The sequence below is a fragment of the Anser anser genome (genome assembly GCF_964211835.1).
Source record: "Anser anser genome assembly, chromosome: 1".
Taxonomy (NCBI): domain Eukaryota; kingdom Metazoa; phylum Chordata; class Aves; order Anseriformes; family Anatidae; genus Anser; species Anser anser.
Window position 1 is genome coordinate 44,786,820 of NC_139720.1, and position 24,544 is coordinate 44,811,363.

Sequence of the window (24,544 nt, forward strand, 5' to 3'; positions counted from 1 at the left end):
CTTGCAGCATGCTGCCAGGGAGTCCTTCAAGCCCTGATGCTTTGGCTCCAGCCTGCCCCTGTCCCACTCCCGGACCTACCTTCCAGGCCCGTCCAGCATCCCTGCTAGAATAGCCAGTAGCCACCATGGGCGTGCAAGTTGCCTGTTCATGTGTGCCTCCATCTCACTGTGGGAAGCCCACATCCCCCAGCACCCACACACCGTGCCTTCTGCTGCCCAGCACCAACTTGGGCTCTCAGACGGAGGGTGGATGGAGCCCAGCGCACCTGAGCAAGCCCAGCAACTCCTTGGGTGCCACTTGCCCCAAACCCTAGAATTTAGGACCCTGTGAGCTGCGGGAATGTGGGAAGGCTGCAGGGGGAGCTGCTTTTTCTGCTCTCCTCCTGCAAACTTTGGTAAACATGTTGCTAATGGGTTACAGAGAAAACCCTCTGAAGAGTTATTGTACCAAATCTGGAGGCTAATTTCAGTCATTAAGGTGCGAAGTGAGGGATTTTAGTGCCGCTTTAAGTGTAAATCTCAAGGCAGCTCCAAGGATCGGAGGCACTGATGATCCCTCCTTGATTATTATTAGTGGTTCTAATCTTTCCAGTGGAAAATGAACAGAAATGACACCCTCTTGTGTCATCTCTCTCACTGATTTATGTGAACTCTTGTCAGGCTGTGCAAGGGAGATTCCCACAGTGGCATCATTCTTGGGTAGGAAGGGAAAGAGGACCGAGAATTGTCTAATATTGCTGTTTGTTTAATTAGATATTGGCACTGCTTTCTAAATACTGACACATAAAGCTGCAATTCTCATCATGCTAATGGCATCCTCATCTCCTCGGAGCCTTGCTTTGTTGTTAACTCTGAGCGCCAGTGCAGAGAAGTCATGAAAGGGGTGTAGCTGTAATCTTGGTCCCCTGGAAGGTCTTTCTCACTGCCAAAGCCTTTTGTAGGTCTGGTAGGCTGCACATACCCATGGCGGTCTGTGTCTGGCATTCACTGTACCAGAGTAATGCAAACAGCTGGGAAGGGAGAGCCAGAAGAGCATGTGTGATCCTAACACTCGATGTTTTACACCATTACAGTTGCATGGCTAAGATTTTCCAGGTGGCTGATGATCTGGGGTTTGCTCAGTGTTTGGGTGCTGAATGGGTCTGTCTTTTGGGAAATGACAAATAGTCTGCCTGTGAAAATAGATAGGCCTGTTGCAGTGTTTCACCCCAGGCTCCCGTATGGCTGTTCCCTACATTGCACACATCCCCTGAAGGTCACAGCATGTATGGGGAAATAGTGGGTGGGTTTCGTCGGGTAGTGGACTTAGGACAGAAGAATTCAGGAAAAGGAAGAGGCTGAAAACATGACCCGCTTTTCTATTTGTTTGAAGAAGTTTGCCTGTTACCCGTGCTTTTGTTAAATTAGTAGGGACTTCTCTGTGTGCAGACGGGTGGAATGTGTGAACCCCTTGAAAGAACAGAAATTTGAGTGCCACCCCCTCCCACCCCCCCGTATTGGTTCACACTGAGTTCACAAGGGACAAACTGAAGCTGGGTATCAGGAAATATTTCCTATTGTTGTGGTGTAATAGAGCAGAAGAGCTTCTCGTGTCTGCAATGGAAATGCTGCTTGTGTAATTTTAGGAGAACTGGGCGAAGCAGGGGCGGGCGATGTCCTGGGGCTAGCCCTGCAGGCAGCTCGCTCACCTCTGCCTCTCGCAGTGATGTGATGCCACTGGTGCTAGAGCAGGTGTACAAAGGCAAAATCTACTTCATGCAACAGGATTGTGAATTGAAGTGAAATATATGAACAGGGGAAACTGTCAGAGTGCCACGGAGATGTCTTATAAGCCAATGAACTGTGAAATGTATATTTGCCTCCCCCTCTTCCCCACAGTGTCATTCTGGATGGTCTGACAGTTAAGAAAACAATAGACTTGATTCTCTTTTACAGCAACACCGCTTCAACATGCTCTCACAATGTAGAAAGGCCTTGAAATGAGTGTAGCTGTAATCTTGGTCCACTTAAAGGTCTTCCCCACTGCCAGAGCTGAGTGAAGAGGCCTGAGGATAAATGAGACTGAAGCCCGGACTGTTTAATAGTCCATTTGTACAGCTGACATGAGATGGCCCAAAGCGGGGTGCCTTGCACAGAAGCGACGGAGCCTTTCCAGACAAAGGGAATCGTTAATATTGGCTGCAGGGATCTGCAGGGCTGATCACCCTGTAGTTTGATCTTGCAGAGTACATGGCATGACTCTGTCCCTAGGGAAAAGGACGTTCACTGGGCTATCCCAGTACCCCCTGGCCCTATTCCTAAGCTGCTTGAGAGGATCACATTGGGCCCCCTAAGGCATGCTGGCTCTAATAAGGACAGAGCACTCACAGGTGCTCATTCCTCTGCTCTCTGCAGCTTCCTTCATGTTTGAACAGGGGAGGCTGTATCCACTGCTTTACCTGTGGGCCATCACTGTCCTCAAATGCAATGTGAAATCCCCCTTGGACAGTGAGCAAAATGTAGGCTGTGGAGCATGTTGACACAGCTAATTGCTATGGATCCCTCTGCCCTTTGTGGAAAGGGGAAATCAAGGACTGTGGGCACATGTGTATGCATGTGACTTGTGCTTTCAGGAATTCAGTGAGCACCAACATCTTTTTTATCCTGGTCCTAAATGGGGGAAACTTAGGCCCTTTGAGGCCCTGCCTCAACTGATGGTCCCAGTTTCTGGAGTATTTGTCCTGTTTCTACCACCCACTTCCTCTTAGATTTTCTTCTGCTATCCCCAGCTGGACAACAGTTGTTTGTAGTGTGCTTCTACTGTCCTGGCACAAACTGCAGAGGGGAAAGCAGGCTCTTGTGTTGGGTTCAGTTCCCAAGCATTAATGTTCTTCTTGCTCTTTTCTCTCTCCTACAGGTACCTGATCAATGTCACCTTTGAAGGCAGGAATCTGTCATTCAGTGAGGACGGATACCAGATGCATCCCAAGCTGGTGATCATCCTTCTGACCAAGGAGAGGAAGTGGGAGAGGGTAGGATATCTTTGATAATTCTCAAACTGTACCACACAGGAGGAAGATGGAGGAAGGCTCTGAGCAAATAATCCTTCTGCCTTCTGTACTCGGGAAGAGTTGGCAATCTCTTCCTTGCATCCTGGGCCACTGGTATCTCCAATACCCAGGCTGCTGTCATCTCCATGCAGGATGCCATTACATTCTTCCATTAGCATGCATAAAGAATTAATCAGCTTCCCTTCTGTCACCTCTGAACATAAGTTTCCCTGCCTTTCAGAGAAAAGACCTCCTTTGAGCTATGAGTTTCAATGGCAGAGACAGAAAATACTTCTCTGCACGGCTTGAAGGCAGTGAAGTTATGTATGCTAAATGGCTGTGACTGAGCTATAGCCACACTTAGTAATATGCAGCTGTTAACTGTGCTTGATATATCTGGCCACTGTCATTTGCAATGGGATGGTGCATTAGGTAGGATATGTACATGAGATCATACCAAGTTGCTCAAAGATCTAAATTTGCATATATCTGAATAATTTGCATGTAACCCAAACCACCATTTTAGAAATGGTGTGGATTTCTGTGTTAGTGCAAAGCTTTGGTTCATTTCACCTCCCACATAAGTGTCAGTGGTCCAGGCTCAGAACAAGCATTCCCAAAGGGTTTGAATCAGCTAAGTGGAGGGGGTAGCTTGAGGTAGTTATGAGATATAAAAAACTGATGGAGGTGAGAAGTCAGAGCAAAACTAAGAAGAATTCAGCAACGCACTCAACAGATATGAAGCAGAGCTCAGCCTGGATGCGATAATGTATATGGCTTAGAAAAATGTCCCCTTGACCCACCAGGCAGAGAAACCCTTCTCTCCTTGGCTCCTTGTCTCCTCTATGGACTTGCAAGAAACCTGCATGGCTAAAGTCAGGAAGAATTCATGGAGAAATGAGAAAGAAATAGAAGGCTGTCAGGAGAAGTGCATTCAGAAGAGGGTTGGAGGAGCAAGTTTTGAAGGAAGCAGAAGAGCCATCACATTAGTACCTGGCAGCAGAGGTCTCAGTGGGACAGGAGCAAGGGGAAACATACAGCATGGCAGTAGCATGTGCAGACAACCTTTGGACATGTTTGGAGGCAGGTTGGCTGGATATTGCACGGACTGCTCCGGGATGCATCTCATGTCAAACTCTGCCCATTGCATAACTTCACTAAAGCCCACCAGGCAAAATGGATTTGTTTCTAGCTAGCATCAGATTTATTCTCACAGAGGAAAACTCCATTATCATAGCAGGAAATCAAGGCAGTTGCAGCATGAATCCAGCTAGGGACTGTTAGCAGTGCAGGCTGTGGGCAATCGGTTGCTGGAATGCATTGCAGGCCTCTGAGGAGGCACAGATAAACATAGTCTTATTTTCGTCCTGCTTCTCACATGTACTACCCTGCTGCACCCTCAATGAGGGCTCAGGGTCTTTCATTAGCGGTAAGAGAACCTGTTCAGTCTGTGAGAGAATATCTGGGGTCTCTGAGCTGAGCCAGACAATTAGTGGAAGAGATGCTGGTGGGCTTGAGTGGTGGGGATTGGACCTAGGACCTGCCTGATCCCTGCTGTCTATGGGGACCACTTGGTGTGCATTAAGCCAGAACAGCTCTTCATTTTGTAGAAGCTGGACTGAAATGAGATCATAATGAGCTATGGTATTAGTTGTATGAAAAGCCCTTAGCACTTTCTAAACACAAATGTTTTACCTTGAAGTGGGGTCCCACTCAGTGGGAAGATCAGATTGTTATAATCAAACTCTGAGGTGTTCAAATGTTTTCTTCCTGGAAAACACAGAAGTCATCTCCATCATGCTCTGATCACAGAAAAATACATTTCATAGCTGGAGCATCATAGCCTTGTTCTTAATTTTCTCCATTCATCTGAAATGCAAGCATTAAAATGTAAGGGTGAAACAGCCTTTTGTGGCAATGATCATAATTTTGTTCCATGTTTACAGAGTCAGACAAAGTGGAATGCTGGCCCTTAACAGCAGCTCCCAGGCAATGCCATGATACAAACCATAAATTATTCATATATTATTGGCACACAATCCAAATAAGTTTGTAAGTTCATTGCTTTGCAGTGTAAAATCATCCAAAGTCTCACTATTTTTTGCTAAATTAGCAAGGTGTTTGGTCCTAGCACCTTCTAGGTAATACATAGGAGAAACTGCACAAAGAACAGGAGAGTTTCCCAAACACTAAGGCAGTAGGAGATGAAGTATGAAAGCAGCTGCATGGGAAACACTGATTCAGTCCACTTGTGTGCATTCACAATAGCTCAGTCTTTAATTACATCGCTGCACACTTTTATCCATTATCAGATGCCGTGCCTGGAAGGAACATCAAGAGGTCAGTTAGTTCCTCCCTCTGCCCAAGGGAAGGATCAACTAGACTGAAATTATTCCTGACAGATGTTTGCTTCACCTGTTCTGAGAGTCCTTCGATGCTCTGTGAAATCCTGAGGCAATCTCTTCCATGGCTTCTTTCTCCTTACTCTGGAAAGTTTTTCTAACGTCTACCCTAGATTTCCCTGAATGCGGTTTAAGCCTATTACTACTTGGCATCTCCCTTGTGGACACAGAGAATTGTTTATTCTCTTTCTCTTTTTATCTTCCATATGTATGTTTGAAAGCTTCTATCATGTTGTCTCCCAGTCTCTGCTGTAGATTAAACAAGAATTTGTTCAGTCTCCTGGTAGGTCATGTTTTGTAGTCTTCTGATCATTTTTATTAGTCTCCTCTGGATTTAGTGGCACAATTTGCTGCTCTGTACAGGGTGGTGCAGATGATTCTTGAAAGATGGCAAATAGATTGGGAGGTGTATGTCTCATGCTGTGTGTATATATACGAAAAGAAAGCTTTAAAACAGGTGTGAAGCCTTCCATTTTCTGAGCAGCAAAGATGCAGACAGTGAATGAATCTATTTCCATATTTCAGATCTGTGAAATTTGCCGAGATTTTGATTTTTCATCCCAATATGGAAAGAAAAATCTTGAAAAATGCACCAGTCATTTCAGAACAGGATTTCATTTTCCAGAAGAGCTACGGCTGTCCCCAGACCCTGATGCTGACAAATCTCCTGTGCCCTTCAGACAGACTGAAGCCTTGTAGAGCTGACAATCACAAAAGAACCATTTTCTGGAAAGGGGCAGTATCCCGAGGTCTTCTGCTATTTCAGCTATGAGTAACAATTCATCTCATGATAACAAATGTTTTGCGCTTCATTCACTTCTTAGTATGACTGTTCCTTAGGGGCAGAAGGCTACATGCCTTCTCTCACTAGCTTTTAATTAGCTGATTAGTAGAGCTCTGGTTTCATTGGCCAGATGTAGTCTAGGTGTGTTTTTGGGTGCTTGGATGCCTCTGTTGTATTGACTATAGAGGGACAGACATGCAAGTACTGGTGAAGGAGATCTACCCCATGGCCCTGCCTCACTACAGCAATGAGCTGAGGCCAGAGGTCTTGTAAGGTAAGCCAAAGGCTAGGCACTGCACTAACTTTTGTGTCTGTGGTGTTTGTGTAGGAATAATTTTCACCCAGGCTTTCTCTTTACTGATTGCCTTTTTCCTCTACTCTCCTATAATCCCACATATGATGAGGACTTATTTCGGGGTCTGTGATCCCTTTGTGAGAGCTGGCAGGTGCTTCTCTCCAGCTCTTGCTCACATCCACCTTCTCTGCTGAGGCAACGCACAGCAGTCATGTCCCATGAGCTCCCAGCTCCTCCTGTCTGCTGCCTCCCTTTCCTCCAGTGACCTTGGGGATGACACAGACCTCACTTTCTCTGAGGCTCTCTTTGAGATTCTTTCTCTGCTTTAATTTCTACCCATCAAACATTTTTTTGTTTCTTTTTCCCTTCTGAAGCATAGTCATTAACATAGGAGAATTGTGAGTTTTGCATCACTTCTGTCGCTCGGTTGTTCTCAGCTTCTCCATTTTGCTGAGGCTTTTCTGCCTCTTCTCTCTGATGTGTCACTGGGGATTTGGAGCACCTCTCCACATGCTAATGACAGCAACCTCTTGTGCTGCCCAAAAGATCCCTTTGATTTGCAAGTTTCCCAGGGCATCTCTTCCCATGAATAACCCAGTAGCTCCTGCTCCTTGCTGGGTATGCAAAGTCCCAGGTGATGGGTTTGTCCAGGGTAGCACTACAAAACATCTTAGAGGGGACAGATGGGAAGCTTATGCCGAAAGCTTCATTCTCCCTGATGCATGTACTAATCCTCTGCCCATACCAACCCTCGCCCCTTCTGCAGATAAAATGTTTGCCCACTGCTCCTGTAATTATCATTGTCTGACTTTTGAACTCCTGAAAATCAATTAGTAGCATCTGTTCCACTTCTTGTAGCCATCGGTGCAGCCATGATTAGAAGTTCACAGACTGGCTGCTCCTAGCCTGTTCCCCTACACCACTGCACGCGTTAGTGCTCCCTGGGAATGGGGCCATTTGCTGTGACATTCTGTCGGCAGTCTCAGTGACCGCAACATTGCAACAGGGTGAAAAGTGGTCCCACTGCTTGCTGCCGCATGGGCTTTCCAGAGCTGTGTTCAGCCTGGGTCATAGTCCACATAAGGTGAGTTTCTAAATCAGTGAACTTGTGTGACCCTGTTCCCTGCTTACCACAGAGATGTGTTATGCACATCTGTGCTCAGGAAAGGTTCCCTCGGGATGTAGGAGGGAGCTACAGAAAGGAAGAAGGATTGAGGAAAGTAAAATGGAAAAATAAGATTTGTTTTATCTAAAAAAAAAGAGAGAGGGGAAGAAGATACATCTTTGGACATCTAAAACGTTGTTGACAAAGGACTTCATGGCTGATTGCCTTTCATGTCCACAGTGAGTAGGGTGAAGAAGAAATCTTGCTAAATTTTCAAGCAGAAATAGTTCAGTTATAGATGTAGGGAGCTGTCTAATCATTATCATGGTGAGACATGGCAAGGCTCATTTGCTGGTGAGGCTCATTTGCTGGAGGACACACAGACCCTGCACTGTTGGGTATTTTTCTGTCTCTATCTTGTCCTGCCTCAGAGCAGAAGAATGCAGTAAATGATCTCATGTGGTTCTCTGGCAGCCTACATTTCTGTGATTAGGTGAGCAAGATGAACCTGAAGAGTGTCTCACAAGAGACCTCTTGTTTGATAGGAAGGAAAATCTAGGTCATGGATAGACTGATCAGCAAAAACTTCAATCCTGACCTGGTGAGGACGTCGTTTCTGCACCCTTTATCATGTACCTTTTATATGAGCAGGCAGCTGTTTGATGGCCACAAACAAAAGCCCTTATGAAGGCACGTCACCTCCAGGAGTTTGCAGCTTTGGAGGTCTGATGAACACCACAGAGATGCTAAAAAGGCTGTAGCTTTTGATAGCTTTGCAGCCTTCAGAGCGGTAAGAAACTAGACACCACCTGCTTCTATGGGACCAGGAGACAGTAGTGACCGTGACTAATGTTGTTTGGGAGCATCTCTCTGTGAATCACAAGCTCAAAAGGAGAATTATTCTCTCTGTTAAGGAAAAAGATGTATAGGCCTAGTCTCAAGTCTTCCTGCACATTAAAAGAAGTATTCACAGTCATTTCCTTCAGCATTCCAGTGGCAGAAATGACAGAGAAGGAGAGAAGAGGACTGAAAATCTGATTGGTAGTCTTGGCTTTTAGTAAGGATCTGTGTGGTACTGGCCACTTCATGAAGAACCAATATGAATCATGTATATGTCAAGTTGCCCAACAGAAGGAAGGATTTAGATTTATTTAATTATTTCATGTGCTGAAGAAGGCTCTTTAAAAATAAGAGAGGAACAAGCATGTAGGGCTATGAGGTGAAATCTGCAGCTGTACAAATGTAACCATCTTCTCTGAAGGCCCTTCTCTGCCTTTGGAAAGATGACTAGATCGTTTGAGACAGTTTCCTCTTCGTGTTGTCTGGTGTCCACCTGATCAAGCCTTTCTGATTATTTGTACATGCGTGCACAGGTATGCTTGTTTCCCTGGGGTGGAAGTTTTTCCTTGGGCCAGGTTCTGCTCTGTGTGCAGAGCTCTGGCATCTTGATGTCCATGGACTTCACAGAGGAAACGTTTTTTATCCCACCAGCTCCTTTTATGGTGAGACAAGATTGGATTGTTTTTGCCAATCAGTCTTGTTTTGCTAATTTCCCTGTGTACATGGGGATTTATGACTCATTGTCCCTGAAGAGAAATGGCATAGGAGTTTGCTTAAACCTACTCAGATTTAGTGACTGATTCTGTTCCCATAGAACCAGTTTTTAGAAGGATATAGCTTCACTTAGGGCAGATGGACCACTCTGGATTTAAGCACACGTAGCTGAAATTAGAATGGGACTCTGTACATGCATTTTCCCCCTTATTTGTGGAGTGTTCTTTCTGGACATTTCTCTAAGAGATCATAATTTGCTGAATCCCCTGCTTCTCATTAGACAGCAGGCTTGCATCAAAGAATACATATTTTATGGATGCCCCACTCCCAAGTGAGCGTCCCTTAGATACCTGATCTAGGTCACATCTGATGGCTTTGTTGATGACCCTGATTCAGTCAGACAACCAGATGGCTTTACTTGTGCACCTATGCTGCACCCACTGCCAGGATTTGGCCTGGCTTCTTGCAGTTGCCCAGGATGCAACTGTATGGATTTATGGCTAATTATGGCCATGTTAATCTTACACTGACTCTTAAGGAAAAGGGCAGCTGCAAGTGCGACACAAAGCTTTCCTTATCAGGTGATAAATGCAACGATCTTTCTGAAAAAGCTTCCGACTTAAATCTTGTGGACATTCTTATCAAATGGTATCTTTGCTGACTGATTGTATCAGAGTGTTAGATTAGATTACTGCGTCCTGCAGTAATGAGCTAGTCCGTCTCTTTGAGCAAAGAGGACACTCGCTGGATGCCCCCTCCTAACCATACAACAGTGTAAGCTATTTGCTCTCTTTGCCTCTTGCTGAAGCAGTTCTTGACTTTGTTTGCTTGAATTTTGGAGTATATTTTTATGATTCATGAGCCTGCAGAAAAATATTCTGGCTCTTTTCCACCAGGCCCTACTCTTTGGCTACCAGAGGGAATTCTTACATTGAAACAATGACAGCTTCTTGGAGAGACCTCGTCCTTTAGTGCAAATCAGATATTGGAAAATATGGAGATCTTTATTAAACACAGCCAGTATTGGGATGCTGCCTATCATTTCCATGCTGGTAGAGCTGATCTGAGTGCTTGCAGCCGTCTGACCTTTACTGGGGTTGCCAGCCTGACTCCTTGGACAGGGCAACCCTAAGGACCATGGCTGGTGTACTGGTGCTGTAACACTGTCCAGCCGGAGGAGAAGGAAGGCTGATCTTGCCTTTGTTATTTGGGAGGACAGCTCTAGTCTGGGGCTTTCTTCCAGCTGACTTGCCCGTGCCACACAGCGAGGGGCTCACTGTTCCCCCTTGCTGCTTCTACGTGCAGTTACCTCTTGTGTGTTGTCGTCACTGTCCCCAGCACCCAGTTATGGACCTGGGACTCTGCTCTGCAGGGAGCTGCGTGAGAGCTAACCAGAAAGGGGCTCCTACCCCAAAGCAGTTACACTTTAATTAGAAGACAAAAGGCAGCAGATGGGTACAGATGGACCAACGGGGGAGTACAAGGGAACAATCAGACAACATTAGTCAGCATGGTAGGCAGCAGGCTTTACACACCAACTGCCTAACTCTTCTGAAGGGTTTGATAGGCAGAGGAGAATTATAACGGGCTTCGTGCAGGCTTACGGGGCCTCGTCGAGAGTGTGAAGGGCAGATGGGAAAAAGCAGTAAAGGTGCTTTTGCGTGCTTTAAACACAATGATGCTGAGAGGGTTCAACAACTCAAAAATACTCAGTGTTGCTGGAAAGTTTTTAATCTTCTTAACACGCAGTTATCATCCAACTTTACAGAGAACCAAAACCACCTAGGGTAGGGCTACACCTTGTGATTCAGTACCTCCTGTCTTTGCAGAGCTGGTGCCAGAACTGCATTGCTTGTGGTCAGAACCACTCTTGCTTGCCACTGGCTTAGAGATTTCTGGGGCATGTCCCCTGCTGGTCTGTACCTGTGTCCACTTCATTGTGAGCGTTTCATTGATTGTGGGGATGTGTTACCCCAGGTTGCTGACAGTAAATACCCATATCTTAATTCAGGTGGTAGCTGAGCTCCCGTGGGAAGATGAGCTTTAAAGAATGAGTGTAGTAATTAAATACTTCTATCACAAGGCCTTATCAAGAATCCAGTCCATCATTCCTGATCAATCAGTGACATCCTCAAAAAAAACGGAAAGGGAGGTGTGACTGGGTTAGAAATGAAAGAAAGAAACATAGCTGTAGTTTTGTATTTTCTGGTGGATGAAAAAGATTCAAATTTCTTTCTGAGTCAACACAAAATATTTTTGGACCTGAAAAATATTTTTTCTCAGGTCATCTAAATGTATCAAAACCATTTTGTAGCATAGACAGTTTTTGACAGAAAAATGTCACATAAAAATGAAAATTTCTAAAGCTTTCATTTTGTGCACGGCCATTTTTTAGCAAAGTATTTCGTTGTGATATATCTAAGTGATATATACTGACATTTTAAGACTCTTCTCCCTTCCACTCTCTTTAGGCCAAAACTCTTCCCAAATATGCAAAAGAAAGACAGTTGAGAAAAACACAAGAATTTTGGTGGCTTTAAGGTTTGAAATTCATGAAGACATCAGGGTAGAGAGGAAGCAAGCAACCAAACTGAGCTGGGAGAAAGCACTAACATAGCTTCTGCTGAAGGAGCCTTGCAGGGGGTGGAAGTGTCCCCACTGCCTGAGGGAGTGTTTTCATCTGTTAGGTTGCATTTGCTTGAAGCTCTGTCTCATGTTGATGTCTCTGCTTGGCCTGCGATTCCTTTGCTTTTTCTATTTTTATATTTCCTGAATATTGTGATCTGGAGGCTCTGTTTTCTTTCCATTGGGCTTGAGAGAAAGGAGGTGATGCTATGCCCTCATTTGCATATTCATATGGCCCTACATTTTTCTTTCTTTTTCTTTTCTTTCTGTTTTTCTCTTTCTTTTTGTTTTTCTCTTTCTTTTTCTTCCTCCTCCTCTCTCCCCATTTTTTTCCAAGGGCTTTGGCAGTCTGCTTTTCCTGGAGTAGAAGCCAGACCACGTTTACTTCCGAGAGCATTTGAAACAATTTTTTCTTAATATGAAACCGCTCAGACTTTTTATTCAGTAAGGAGTAGCTTGTTTGTGGTGTCTTTGGCTTGGTTTCAATCCTCTGGTGTTGGTTCTGGCCAGTGTTCCTGTGCTCGGTTCTCACATGCTTCTCGCTCGGGTTTGAATCCTCTTTGTGCTCACTGGCTTGGCTTGGCTTGGCTTAAAGCTGACCTGCATCTTGGCAGTATTTTTTACAAGACCAGGACAGTCTTTTCCCTCGTGGTTTTCTCTGCGCTGTTATGTATTAGCTTCTCCGCTGCTCTGCAAAGGTATCTCGGTGTTAAAACGGTGGTTATCACTGCAGCTACTGTGTGCTTGAGTTGCTCTCACTGCTCATGAACTCTGGCATGCGCTTGGTGCCATCGATTTTAGCGTACAATATGTTCAGCGTCGCTTGTTTTCCCTCTGCCTCAACTGTGTTTTCCCTGAGTATGTAATTTTTTCAGACTGCCTTCAGTAATGTTAGATGCCAGTGCTCACTCGTTCCTTGCTGTGCCGTGGTGTCTGAGTTTTTGTCACTGTCCCTTGGCCTTTCTTCCTTGAGAAAGGGTCTGGCGTTTACAGACCTTGGTTTATTTCTAAGGTGTGCTGGGGGTTGTGCTGCCTTCTGCTGCGTCAGAAGTTTGCCAGGTTTATTTAATTTTCTTCTGCTGGGCTAGCTGCATTCTGCAATGTCTCCTACCATGCCAAGCCCGGAAGATTATTTGACAGCCTTTCTTGCTCCCGTTTAAGCTTTCGACTTGGTCTGCATTTTGTGTGACAGTTTCTAGTGCTTGTTTTCCTTAGGTTTATTTCCTCAGTTCCTGTACCAATAATGACTTACATTTCTATTGTTCCTTCCTTCGAGAAGGATCTTAAGCACTTTACAAAATTAACATACAAGCAACATTTCACTCTGAGTAACGTTCAGGCACTCATGTGGTGGAATGGGGTTAGGCTGTTTAATGATGCAAAGCAGCACCGTGAAGCAGTCTAGAATAAGAAAGAGGAGTCTCAAACAGAAGGAGGTGAGGGGTTTTTAAATGGACTCTGGCCAATTTTATCCCCAAAGTCTGTTTTGGGAAAAAGTGACGTGGATCGAGACCAGGAAAGATAAAGCCTTTGTCCTTCTCTTTCCAGATGATACTGCCTAAACCTCAGAAATATGGTGGGAGGAACAAATGATTTTGTGAAGAAACATAGTTTGGGATCAATGAAAATATTCATTAAATTTGGTCAGATCTGAAGGATTTGTTTTGGAAGTTTTACTGCTGTAAATGAAAACTGACATTTCGGTGTTTTCGTGTAGGCTCACAGAAGTCTTTAGATGCTGTTCAGAGAGGCGACGTGGAGGAGGAGATGGCAGCATCTCCCTCAGATCCCAGTTAGCCAGACGGTGAGGACAGGCTCCTAGGCAGTGGGAAAATGGTGTTCAGATCCATTCTGCCTGATTCAAAACCAAGGTTGAAACTGAGGTCTCCACCACCTCTCAGGACAGAGGTCTAACCCTTGGGACTGGGACTTTTTTTTTTTAAAAAAATGCTATTCCCTTCCTAGTGAGTGGTGGAAGCCTTTTCAGATTATTTTTTTCATCCGAATTTATGCCACTTTTATTAATAATGTCTGATTACAATACTTTTTTTTGTGTGTGTGCTGAATGGAAGAGTTTGATTAGTGGAAAATTAAAAAAAGCAAACAAACTTGGCTTTATGCTGAAGCAATACCTTATTTTTATTTTTTTCCTGTGTTGTTCAAACCTTACTTTAAAAAATATGTTTTTGCGTAACTAATTGCCTAATCAGAGTGCTGTCGTGGTCAGTATTGGAGCATGCAGGGCCAGTACTTGCAAGGGTGGGGAAACTTGCTACCCACTGTGTAACAGGACACATGCTGCAGCAGGCAGCGCTAATAGGTGCTGCAGATCCTTTCATTCTCCTGGTAAGTGCACCTTAGTATTACTTAATCTGATGTATTTTCTAAAGAAATAGCTTTTGCTGGCAAATCAACTTATATTGGGTGCAGCAGTGGGCAGTGTGACTGAAGTTTACCAGTCTGAGCAGCATCATACGAGAGTTTCACTGTCCAAGCTGGGACACTCAGGAATTTCAATAGAAAGAGTCCTTTCTTCTGCAGTTATCTTTCTTTTCACTAAGGCTGGAGTTCTTTGTATCACCGCATTTAATTGTGTTTGCTTTCTAAAGACTATTGGTATTATAGCAGCATCACATTCTGCAGTTTTTCTGCCTCTGAGAGGCTACCTGTGGACAGCTGTTTCCCATGAGCTTGTCCTGTGCATAGATCAGCCTGCATCTGCAGGTTTCTCCAGCTCCATACCTTATATCTTTTCCTACAGCAGGTTGGTATTTAAGGTCCTGGCTTTCGGGATGAGTGAGGAACAAACCCATACCAGGCCGTGTCTGTATTTGAACTGTTGCTCTCATTCGTCCTTTGTCTCCTGTGTTTGGTCCCAGAATAAATCCTGCGTGTGTATATATTTTCCTGCTCATTGCCCAGACACCTTGCTCCAACCTGGGACTAATGGAGACACTGTCTTACAAATAAAGATTAAAAGAGTACAGTCTGGTGAAATCCACACCGAGGACTCTCTCCATTAAGAAGTCCCCTGTCTCAGATAAACACTGAAGTATTCCCAGGGTTTCCTGTGTAATGTTACTTGAACTTTAGTTAAAACCTGCTTTCTCTTGGTAGCCTGTGTTTTACTGGACCCTCAGCTGGTTGCTGAGGACAGATTTTCCTGAGGCTATATTTTTGCCAGACAGGGAGTATGATAATTTTCTGCAAGTGTTTGAAGGGTGTAGTCAATAAGAAAAGGATGGACTTCTTTAGGACAATTCAAGTGAGTGCAATTAAAGAGTAATGGGGAGGCATGAGGTAAAGCAAAAGTGCATTCAGGCAGAATATCAGGTATGGGTGGGTTCTTTTAGGAGACGCAAACCAGTTGTCTGGGGAGCACGGTGGGAGCCTGGTTGCTGTGGCTATCAAATATGGGACGAGACAGACCAAATGGGAGGGAGGCATAGTGGTACTGATTGGAGAGGCATCCACTGCATTTTTTATTTTCACTGTTCCAGGCTGCTCTGTGTGCGGCTCCGGAGGCCCAGCAGCACAGCACCCCCAGGGAAATCCTCCCTCTCCCAGACACGCTCTTCCCACAGGCACCCCCTCTGCCCTCCTGCGAGTGGAAGCATGGAGGACATTTCCTTTACCCTCTGCATGAAGCTAAGGAGCCCAGGTTGTGCTGTGACACAGGGAGAGGGCTGAGAAGCCCTCCAGCACCCTGACAAGCATGGCAGAGCTCTGCACCACCCATCCTGCGCTTGCGCGGGTGGAATTTTCCAGGAGCGTCCCCCTCTGCTGCCACCACCCCTCTGCAAACTTCCAGAAACGCAACTCATGAAAATGCATTCTTAGCACACAGCTGACATGGTCAACATCTGGTTTACAAAGAGAGTGCTGCGAGAGATTTGAAATTGCTGCACTGTGGAAAAAAAATGGTTTGGGGTAATTATAGACACCTAACAATACAATTTAATTTCTTCTGCCGTATCTTTCATATATAATGGATCTGGTAGTGCTTCAAAGTGCTAAAAAATTCAGATAGAGGGCAGTGAGAGGGGTAGATAAGGGAGAGAAAAAGCCCCCCACAGTATCAGTTAGGATCTGAAATGAAAGCAAACTTGCGTGGAGGAATAGATGCTTTGCAGTCCTGCTTCAGAAAGCAAGTCTTACTGCGCGTGGTACCTTTGCCTTTATTGTGCATTGGCTGTGGGTAGAGGAGGAGGGTGAGGAAGATGATGAGAGAAGCTGAGAAAGACAGGACCTCCAAGCACAAACTCACAGGACAGGGGAGCTTAGCAGAAAGCCTCACTGGCAGCTGGGGCACTGTTTGGTCCCAATTCTGCTGGGCAGGATCAGAGCTTGGGACCAGAGGGGAAAGGGAGGAGATACTAGTAAGGTCAGACCTATGAGCAGTGGTGGGACTGATTGCTCCAGGAGGCAATTCAGAGTGGCTAACTCAGACCCCTGCTCAAAAACCCTTTTGCTTCCTCTGATACAGAGGGAGCCTGCAGAGACCAGCCCCAGCAGGCTCAAGTGGGGACAAGCCTGGATCCCAGCAAGGTTTCCTCTCTGCCTCCAAAGTGCTGTTACTGTTGGCACCACAGCTCCTGTGTAGGCTGTGTGTGTCCACAGCCAAGGCTCCTGCTGGTATTGCAGAGCCAGCTGCAGTGATAGGTTCTACCCCAAAAGTGAGCACAGTCCCTGGGGGTGCTACAGCATGAAGAGCACTGGGGACCATTGAATGTTTCTGTAGAGTCCATCGGCAGGAGAATGCTGCAGGACTGCTGTTTGAGTTGGCCAGGAACGCAGCCAGGTTTGCAGTGGATGGATGGAGAGGCAGAGTGAAGAAGCCCATGTCTTGAGCTCCTGGGACATTGCATGCTGTCTATCTGCCCCTGTGCTGGATGCTGGATGCTGCATCCCACCTCAGTTGCTGGCTCTAAGAAAATTACAACTGTGCAGAGGGGAATTGAAAGGCAGTAGAGGTTTCCTAAAGCAATGATGGAAGGTCCGCAAGAGACTTCAAGCTGAGGACTTGTCAACTGATACAGCTTCTACTGGTAAATCGTCCCCTGCGGGCAAGCTCCTAGTATCATTTAATTTAGAGAAATGCACCAAATGGAATATAATGAAGATATTAATATTATGAAAGTGTAACTGTTATCCTGGAAGAAGCACTGGTTAAGACTCATTTGTCTATCATGCTCACTGGGGCTTGTCTCAGTGATGCAATCCTATGAACTGCTGATGCTGGTGTGCAACAACGCTTATATGTAGTCCTCTGGAGGCAGGGGACATGCATTTTTGAGTGACTCTGTCCAAAAGTAACTGAGATTACTTTTTTTGTGAAAAAAAAAAAATACCTTTTTCATATGAGGTGCTTGTTTTTCTTGAGACATTCCAACTTTTTGTGAGAAAGCTGAGGAGTTTGAAAGAACTACTCTAGAGTCTTTTGTTGCTACAACCAGTACAAATTGATTATTATATTTTTTTTGTTCTCAAATTTTTGTATACAATTTTAAAATTTTCAGCAAAAGAAATGATGTCACGGACCTCCTCTCATTTATATTCAAATGAATATTTCTGTATGTTTCAGGAAGCCAAGAACCAGATGATTCTGGTATTAAAAGAAAGAACGTACTCTTTGCCAGTGTACCTCCTTCAGAGGAAATTACCGTCTCTGCTCCAGAAAGTTATGCAATGATAAATGCAAAACCATGCAGACACTGACAGGAATAACTGAACCTTGCTTTCTGAAGAAACAGCTAAGGATAGATACCAGTGCAAGGTCAAGGTCCTGAAGCTGCAATCTCTTTCCTGTTGAGGGCTGATGAAGGGTATGGTGAGCATGGGCACAACTGAGTGGCAGAAAAACATAGAAATGGTTGGAATGGGGTATAAGAATTAATGATAAATATTTATGCAGCCTCACAACTTTACAAGATGGTTTATAAAAATTAAAGAAAAAACATGGTGCTCTGTGTTTGAAAGGCCCCTCTCATGGGCCACCTAAATGTGAACCTCTAGAGAGTGTCATGCAAAGCCTTTATCTTTTCTTTGCTGCCTTGCACCCTCTCTCTCTCCCCTTTCCTTACTCCAGAAGTTTCTATGCTGCTGCAAATTGGACTATTCTGTGTTGTAATGATGCTGTAAAACTGGTACTGCAGTTGCCCACCCAACCCCTCTTTGTGGGGCCAAGCAGCACCTTTGTCTGATGGTGGGTTGGCGCCACTTGCCTTGCTCTTTCATGTGAAGTGTGCAGGCCTGGGATGCCTTATCAGGATTGTTTCCAAATTACACCTCCAAATAGTGCTGGGCCGAACAGTGGTGCAAAGCTCAGCAGCTCCAGAACATGAAGGCAGACAAGGAAAGGGAGAAGGAACTAGAAGTGTAAGGGTTAAAATAAACAACTCTCATGAGATCTGTGTTGAAAGCAGATCAATTACATCATTGTTTGCAAACCCATGTTTTGGGAAAGAGACTAAAAAGAGGTTATTTTTGCTTAGAATTTTTCTGTTGCTGGTCATTTCTTTCCAAAGCAGTTTGCAGAGCAGTGAACCGTATGTATGCTTGTCATGTGGCCAGTCAACTATCTACCTGCAGCATAATACAAACAGTGCTAGAAAATGTAACTGGCTTCAAGGATTTTCTAACATCACCCTGACCTCTGTAGAAAGAGGAGGAGGCAGGTTACCAGCCTCACAGGAGCAACTCTAGGAGATATTGCAGAGCTATTTTTTAAAGTAGATGAGCTCTCTCTCTGCCTGCTTGCCTGCCAGAGGGCTTCCTTGCAGGAGAAGGTGCTTGCTGAAATATCTGTGTGGAAGCAGATCTGAAGAACTCTGATTTTCTTCACCTCTATCAGGCCAAGTTTGGGAATGGCAAGGCTGTAAAGGTTGTAATAACCAGCATTCAGGTGCTGGATCGCACACACACCTTCTGTAAACACCTATTTTCTGCTCCCTGCATTAGCTGCAGGGCAGTTTGAGGTAATTGCTTATCTATGCAAGGGCATTTGGTCTGGGGAAGAAGACTTCCATATGAGTGCTAGGGGCACCTTTTTGGTAGTTTAGGAGGATAAGGTTTGGCTGGAAGAGGGCACAGAGTCTCAGAAGCACTGGCCAATGTTCCACTTTGCCTGTGTAGCCTGTATGGCTCACCTCCAGGTACAGGGGCCTCTCATCTTTTTGATGTTGGGCAGACAAACAATAGCACCATAGCTATTAAAAGACATCTCTGTTTTGATTTGTGTTTTGTGCCCTTCATGCTGAGGTGATTGTCTCTCTTGCTACTGTGTGCCACAGAGCACTGTACAAGAACCTGTGTCGAAGTCATAATAAGGTTAATCCATTTCAATGAATGATGCTCATGCACTGATCCTACAGCACATCCCTTTTTCAGTGGTGGGCCTACTCTCTTTTGTGTTGCTGGGTGCAGCTGAAGGTGCTGAATTTGCTCTCCAAATCCCTCTCTGATGTTATAACCTGAGTATTTTTTAGCTTTATATTACAGCCTGCATTGAAATTAGCTAGGTTAATTGAGCTAAAAATCTGTGTATTTGTGCATGTATCTTACCAGTGGTGTGATCTTGGCACATGGTGCTAGATACTGATATATTCTTCCATGCCCTTGGTAAAATGCAGATGAAGGTTGTTGACCTTTAAGACAAGTAGCACTGCCTGTTTGCTCAGGCTGTTCCTGAGGAGAATAGTAGTACAGGGAGGTGTTGAGTATATTTCTTCTTTATGGGCTGTGGAGGTCTCTAATGTCATTTTCTGACCTTGTGTTAATTGGAAGTGTTTTCATGGGTGTTTTTCAATTTTATTGCTATTGCACTTGGAGAGATTGAAATAATACATAGTACTGAATGGGAAATAAATAAAGCCAATGATCTTATGAGGTTTGGCAAACCTTACGTCTGTGGTGCCTGGAGCCTCCTTGTTGGTTAATAAACTATTTGTCCTTCTTTCTCTGGCTTCTCTTCTGGAGAAAGGGTTCTCACAGGATCTCTCTCTTACACACAGTGAACACCAGAAATGCTGCTAAGGACTGAGAGGCCAGGCAATGAACAAGGGAGGCATATTTTGACTTGGGGGGATGTAGGAGGTAGGAAATGGAAATGGAAATGTGCAATATGAAGTGACAGAACAAAGTTGAGGGATTTGTTGACTTCTTTGTTAATTACGACGACAAAAGCTAGAGAGGTGAGGGGAAGGGAGGGGAGGAGGCAATCAGACAAAGTGGCCTTCTTCTGGGTTAGGTCAATGCCTCTGATTTTCCTAGCAAAATGACTGATGGACCGCAGACAGCTTACATCAAAAGTCCCAGGGAATGGGACTTGACTGGTAAGTGAGGAGCAGCACAACAACCTGGGGAAATCCTCAAGCCCAGGTGCTCTAGCAGTGCATGAAGTTGTTTCCTCTGTTCTGCTGGTGCACCAGCAGCAAAATCACATCTGGCTGAACCTTCTGGATTGTGGATGGATCGATCTACGCAGATTGCTTTTATCATCACTTGCCATTGAAAAAGGTGCTTCATGTTATGGAGACAGCACTTTCCTTCCCATTATATCGTGGTCCTTTGAAGATACCTGCACCTGCATAACCATGGCTATGGAAGAAGAATTTGGCTGAAAGCTCGTAAGGACGCCCCTTGTAGTTTGCCACATACAGAGTAAACCTCTAAACTGTTTTGATGCAGTTCACCAAAGCTGTCGTTGATAAGCCCTTTTCTGAATCTACTGAAGGAGACAATTTGATTTACTTTGATTTCCATCTTCAGTCTTTGACAATAAAGTTTACAAAAGGACCTGTTTCTGGGATAAATAAGTTCAAGATTTATTGTTCAAGAATGAAAATTTTCTACCTACTCCCATTCTCAACAAATTAATTTATTTGAAAAAAAGGAACGTCTTGGCATTTTATAATTCTCTGTCCTGAAGCTATGCTGAGTATCAATGGTGTTCTGGCCCGTGGACTGGGGCAAGTGTCTTTTCTTATTGCATGTTTTTCAGTGGTACTATTTAATGCAACAGTGTAAGTGGCAGCTGACTCTGCGAAGGAGATGCTAAATTTTTTGAGGTCTTTCTGGTAGTACCCCTGGGGTCTGTGATGGAAGGCATGTGCTATACACCAACTCATTCCTCCTTTCTCTCTAATCTGTGTACAAACTCTCCATGAGAAACTGTGAGAGGACAGATGAAGCTATCCTTGTATGACAATTTCCAGTACTTAACCTCCTCTTGACACTGAGTCAACTTTACTGGCTGCTGAGAAAGAGGCACTTGGAGAAATGGCGGCTGAAATTAAACTTGCAAGAAAAAGAGGTGACAGAGAGAAGTACTATTTGACAGATCATGTCAAATCCAGAAAGATGTCCTTTGGGGCAAGGCCTCTGCCATTTGGTTTCGTGGCGAACACAACCCAGGAGGCTTTCACTGGTGATGATGAGAAATAGGGATTTTTTTTTTCAGCTGCTAAGAAAGCTCTGTTCTATGCAACAGGTTTTTCTGTCCTTGGCTATGAGTGTAGCACCTCCACAGCAGGTTATGTGTTCATTGTGTTTTAATATTGCCAGTACATGATGTGGGAGACTTCAGAGCGGTTCAAGACGTCTTGTTTTCTCAAAAACAAGGTAGGACTGCCTTATGCTCTCTGAAGAGCAAAGTGAGTTTGATTTCTGGGATGTCATTCCAGTCTCTTCCACAGATCCTGAAAGCAGTTTAAAATGCTGGTGGAGTTATATGAATGTCCAGTGATTTGGATTCAGAGGACAAGGCCTTGTCCCTAGGATATTTTGAGTATGATCTCCTGGGGCTCAGGAGAAGAAAAAAAACTTAGTGATAGAGACAAGCACTTGTCCTGGTCCTGCATGTATTACTATATATTTGTTAGAGATACTGGTCCATTGCAGTGTGTGCAGAGCACTGCCTCCTTCTCTGCGTGTGCATGCACTGCCTAATGCACCTTCACTTCTTTCAGTCTTGATTTATAACCTGTATCACAAGAGTTTTTACTGCTTCTGTAACTCCAAGTTTCTTTATTTGCTTTTTTTCTAATCACTGACGTCGCAACTTTGGGCATTGCCTTTGATGCTGGGAATGCCCAGTCCTTTCCTCACCTGCATTAAGCTGTGTCCCTCACTGTTGTACCGTGACAGCAAGTTCCACAACCTGATGTTCCTGTGTGTGGAGAAGTATTTCCCGGGTCTCAAAAGCCTGTATGTGTGATCCTAAGTAAAAGAAACTAATAAAAAAAGCATCTTGTAGCTACCTTTTAGAGGTTCTTGATTCTGAGGATAAGACTCGCATTTCTTTCCTGGACTTTGAACAACTTGACTCTCCAGACGTAATGTATTGCCTGCCATAATTGTATCTAGTCCTCCACAAGCTCATAGCTGAGAAAACTCTTCCTTTCTGGAAGCCATATTTTCACTTTTACATGATAATACAAAATGCTCTTATTTTAGCACACACTTGACCCAAAGTTTCTTCAAAAACGCAAAACTATAACAATAAAAATCTGAAACAAAAAAAGCTCTTAGAATTTGACCTTTATATGTATTTTTCAAGTTATATTATTGTAAAGAAATAACTAGCTCTTTTTATTAAAAAGACCATTTTTAGTGGTAAGATAGCTCTATGGTTGGTTACATTTTAACTACATTCTTGTTCAGTGGAAAATGACTGTTCACATCTTAGGAAATCCAGTTCACAAATAGAAAAGTTCTGAGTGATTGTGAATGAATGTTCCTTGAGATTGCAGCTGTTCCTTGAGATTCATTCTCATTTTCTCATTTTCAATGTGCATCAGCTGTGAATCTCCTTAGAGAGCTGCACCTGGACATGTGACTTTCTGGAGAGTTGTACTATGTCTCCAAAGCAGTAATAAAGATTAAATGCTGTCTGTGGCCAACATAAACAAAAAATTTAGGGGCATTTCTACCCAGAGCACAGTCTTTGTTGCAGGTCCATGTGAAGATATGTTTGAATACTGGCAGCTGGTTCGGGATAAGAGCATCTATTTACCTTATTGGAGTTGGCATAGAAGAACCTGGGATGTTTCATAGCACATTGAATTGCATAAACATTGCCCTCTTATTAAGGCTGCAAATTCCACTGAGGTCTGGGGCAGCAGAGCAGTGGGGATGTGGGAACAGCGCTGCTGAGCCAACAGTGTGTCCTTGCCTTCCCCCGCCTCCAATCCAAGGCGTTCTCGTCCCAGAAAGTAGGAAGATGAAGGGGATACTACAGGAATGATAGTACCAGGCAGCAAGGAGTCATTTCCTGTCCCACATGTGATATCCTTTGGCAAGGGGAAGGCTCTACTAGATACTTTCCTTTTCTCTGCCTCTCCATCTCTACTTCCTTATAGTCTTTTTTTTTTTTTCCCTTTTTTTTTTTTCTTTCCCTTCTCACTGGCTGAGTTTCTAAAAGCAGCACAGCTGGGATTGAGGTAGAGCTGCAGACCAGCCTCTTGTGCACTCTCCTAAATGCCTTTTCAAGCAAGCTCAATAATTGATGAGCACCTGGGTCCTTGTCCGCACTGAAGAGTGCACGTGGTATTTAGTACATGAAAATGCTATTTTGTCCATCAGAACTCATCCCTGGAACAACACCATTTCCCCAGGATACCAGTTAATTGTTCTCTCAGTAGTTATAGAGGAGCTTCCTTCCTCCAAAGGTCTCAGCTGCTTGACTTCTTTCAGCCTACAGCTTGTGCGTGCTCCCAGCACATGGTTGTTGAATTCCACTTGGCACACCAGAGCACAGCTCAGACTACTTCTTCCTCCAGCAGGTTGCTTCCCAACCGCTTCTGTCCAGCCTGTCCTCTGTCATAAGTGAAACAAGTGCAGCAGGGCTCAGATCACCTCCCAGATTACTGCCATGAAACAGTGCACAAGTCATTGCTGGCCTGGGATTAGCTGCTCTCCATCAGTATGGAGGGTGCACTGACTTAGCTGTGGGTGCAGGAGGGAGCAGGAAGTCGGGGTTGAAATGTCTCAGAGGAGCTGGAGGAGGGCAAAGAAGAAGAAGAATTGAGAATTGTTGTGTCAGGGAAGATGTAGGCCGTCAGTTTATCTTCAGTCCCTGAACACATGGGTGGTTTTGGGGTGAGCGAGACTGAGTAGCTTGGGGTGCCGCTGAGAAGGGCAGAGGCGTGTTGACAAGATGTGTGGAATGGGAGGAAGCACTAAAATAGCTGAAGTGCCACAGATGGGGTCTAAGGTGCACTGGCCAAACTGCTTATTGCTGTCAAGGGCTGAAATGGCAGGATATGCGGCAGGCCAGGACTGTAGGACAGGAGGTCTGGGGCATGTTAATACCAGTCTCTATTCTGCTGTCAGCGTGACAAGGGAGATGTGCTCAAGGGCAAGGGTGCATGTTTCCCAAGACAAGGTAACCTCCTCCTTTCTCCTGTTGCAGCAGCACATTACATACACAACCTGGTCCTTTATTTCTAAAGGAAGTGTACAGAAGGGGTTTTCTGTGAACAAACTGCAATGGATCTGCACCTGTAAAGCTGTCCCCAGGTAGTATCTGCCAGATACTGGAGAAGCCTGAATTCCTGCCTTTAAAAAAGAGCTGGGGCAGGGGGAGAGAAGAGGTGGGCAGAGGAGGAAGGAGCTTGGGAATTGCAGATTTGTGGAATCATTGTTGCTTAACCCTGATTCTTTGAAAAAATATGAAATGAATCAAATGTGAACATGAATTAACCAAACTCCTTGTCAGCACCTGAACAATTACAAGGAAACACGTAAAAG

The 24,544-nt window shown here is 44.7% G+C and overlaps 1 protein-coding gene across 1 annotated transcript in view; it reads left to right on the forward strand.

Annotated features, from left to right (window-relative positions):
* Positions 1-24,544, forward strand: part of GRIN2B (glutamate ionotropic receptor NMDA type subunit 2B) — a 199,370-nt gene that overhangs the window by 120,719 nt on the left and 54,107 nt on the right. The window contains exon 4 of the mRNA XM_083844055.1: positions 2,897-3,011. Coding sequence (XP_083700181.1) covers positions 2,897-3,011 — 115 coding nt within the window. The remainder of the gene's footprint in view (positions 1-2,896; positions 3,012-24,544) is intronic.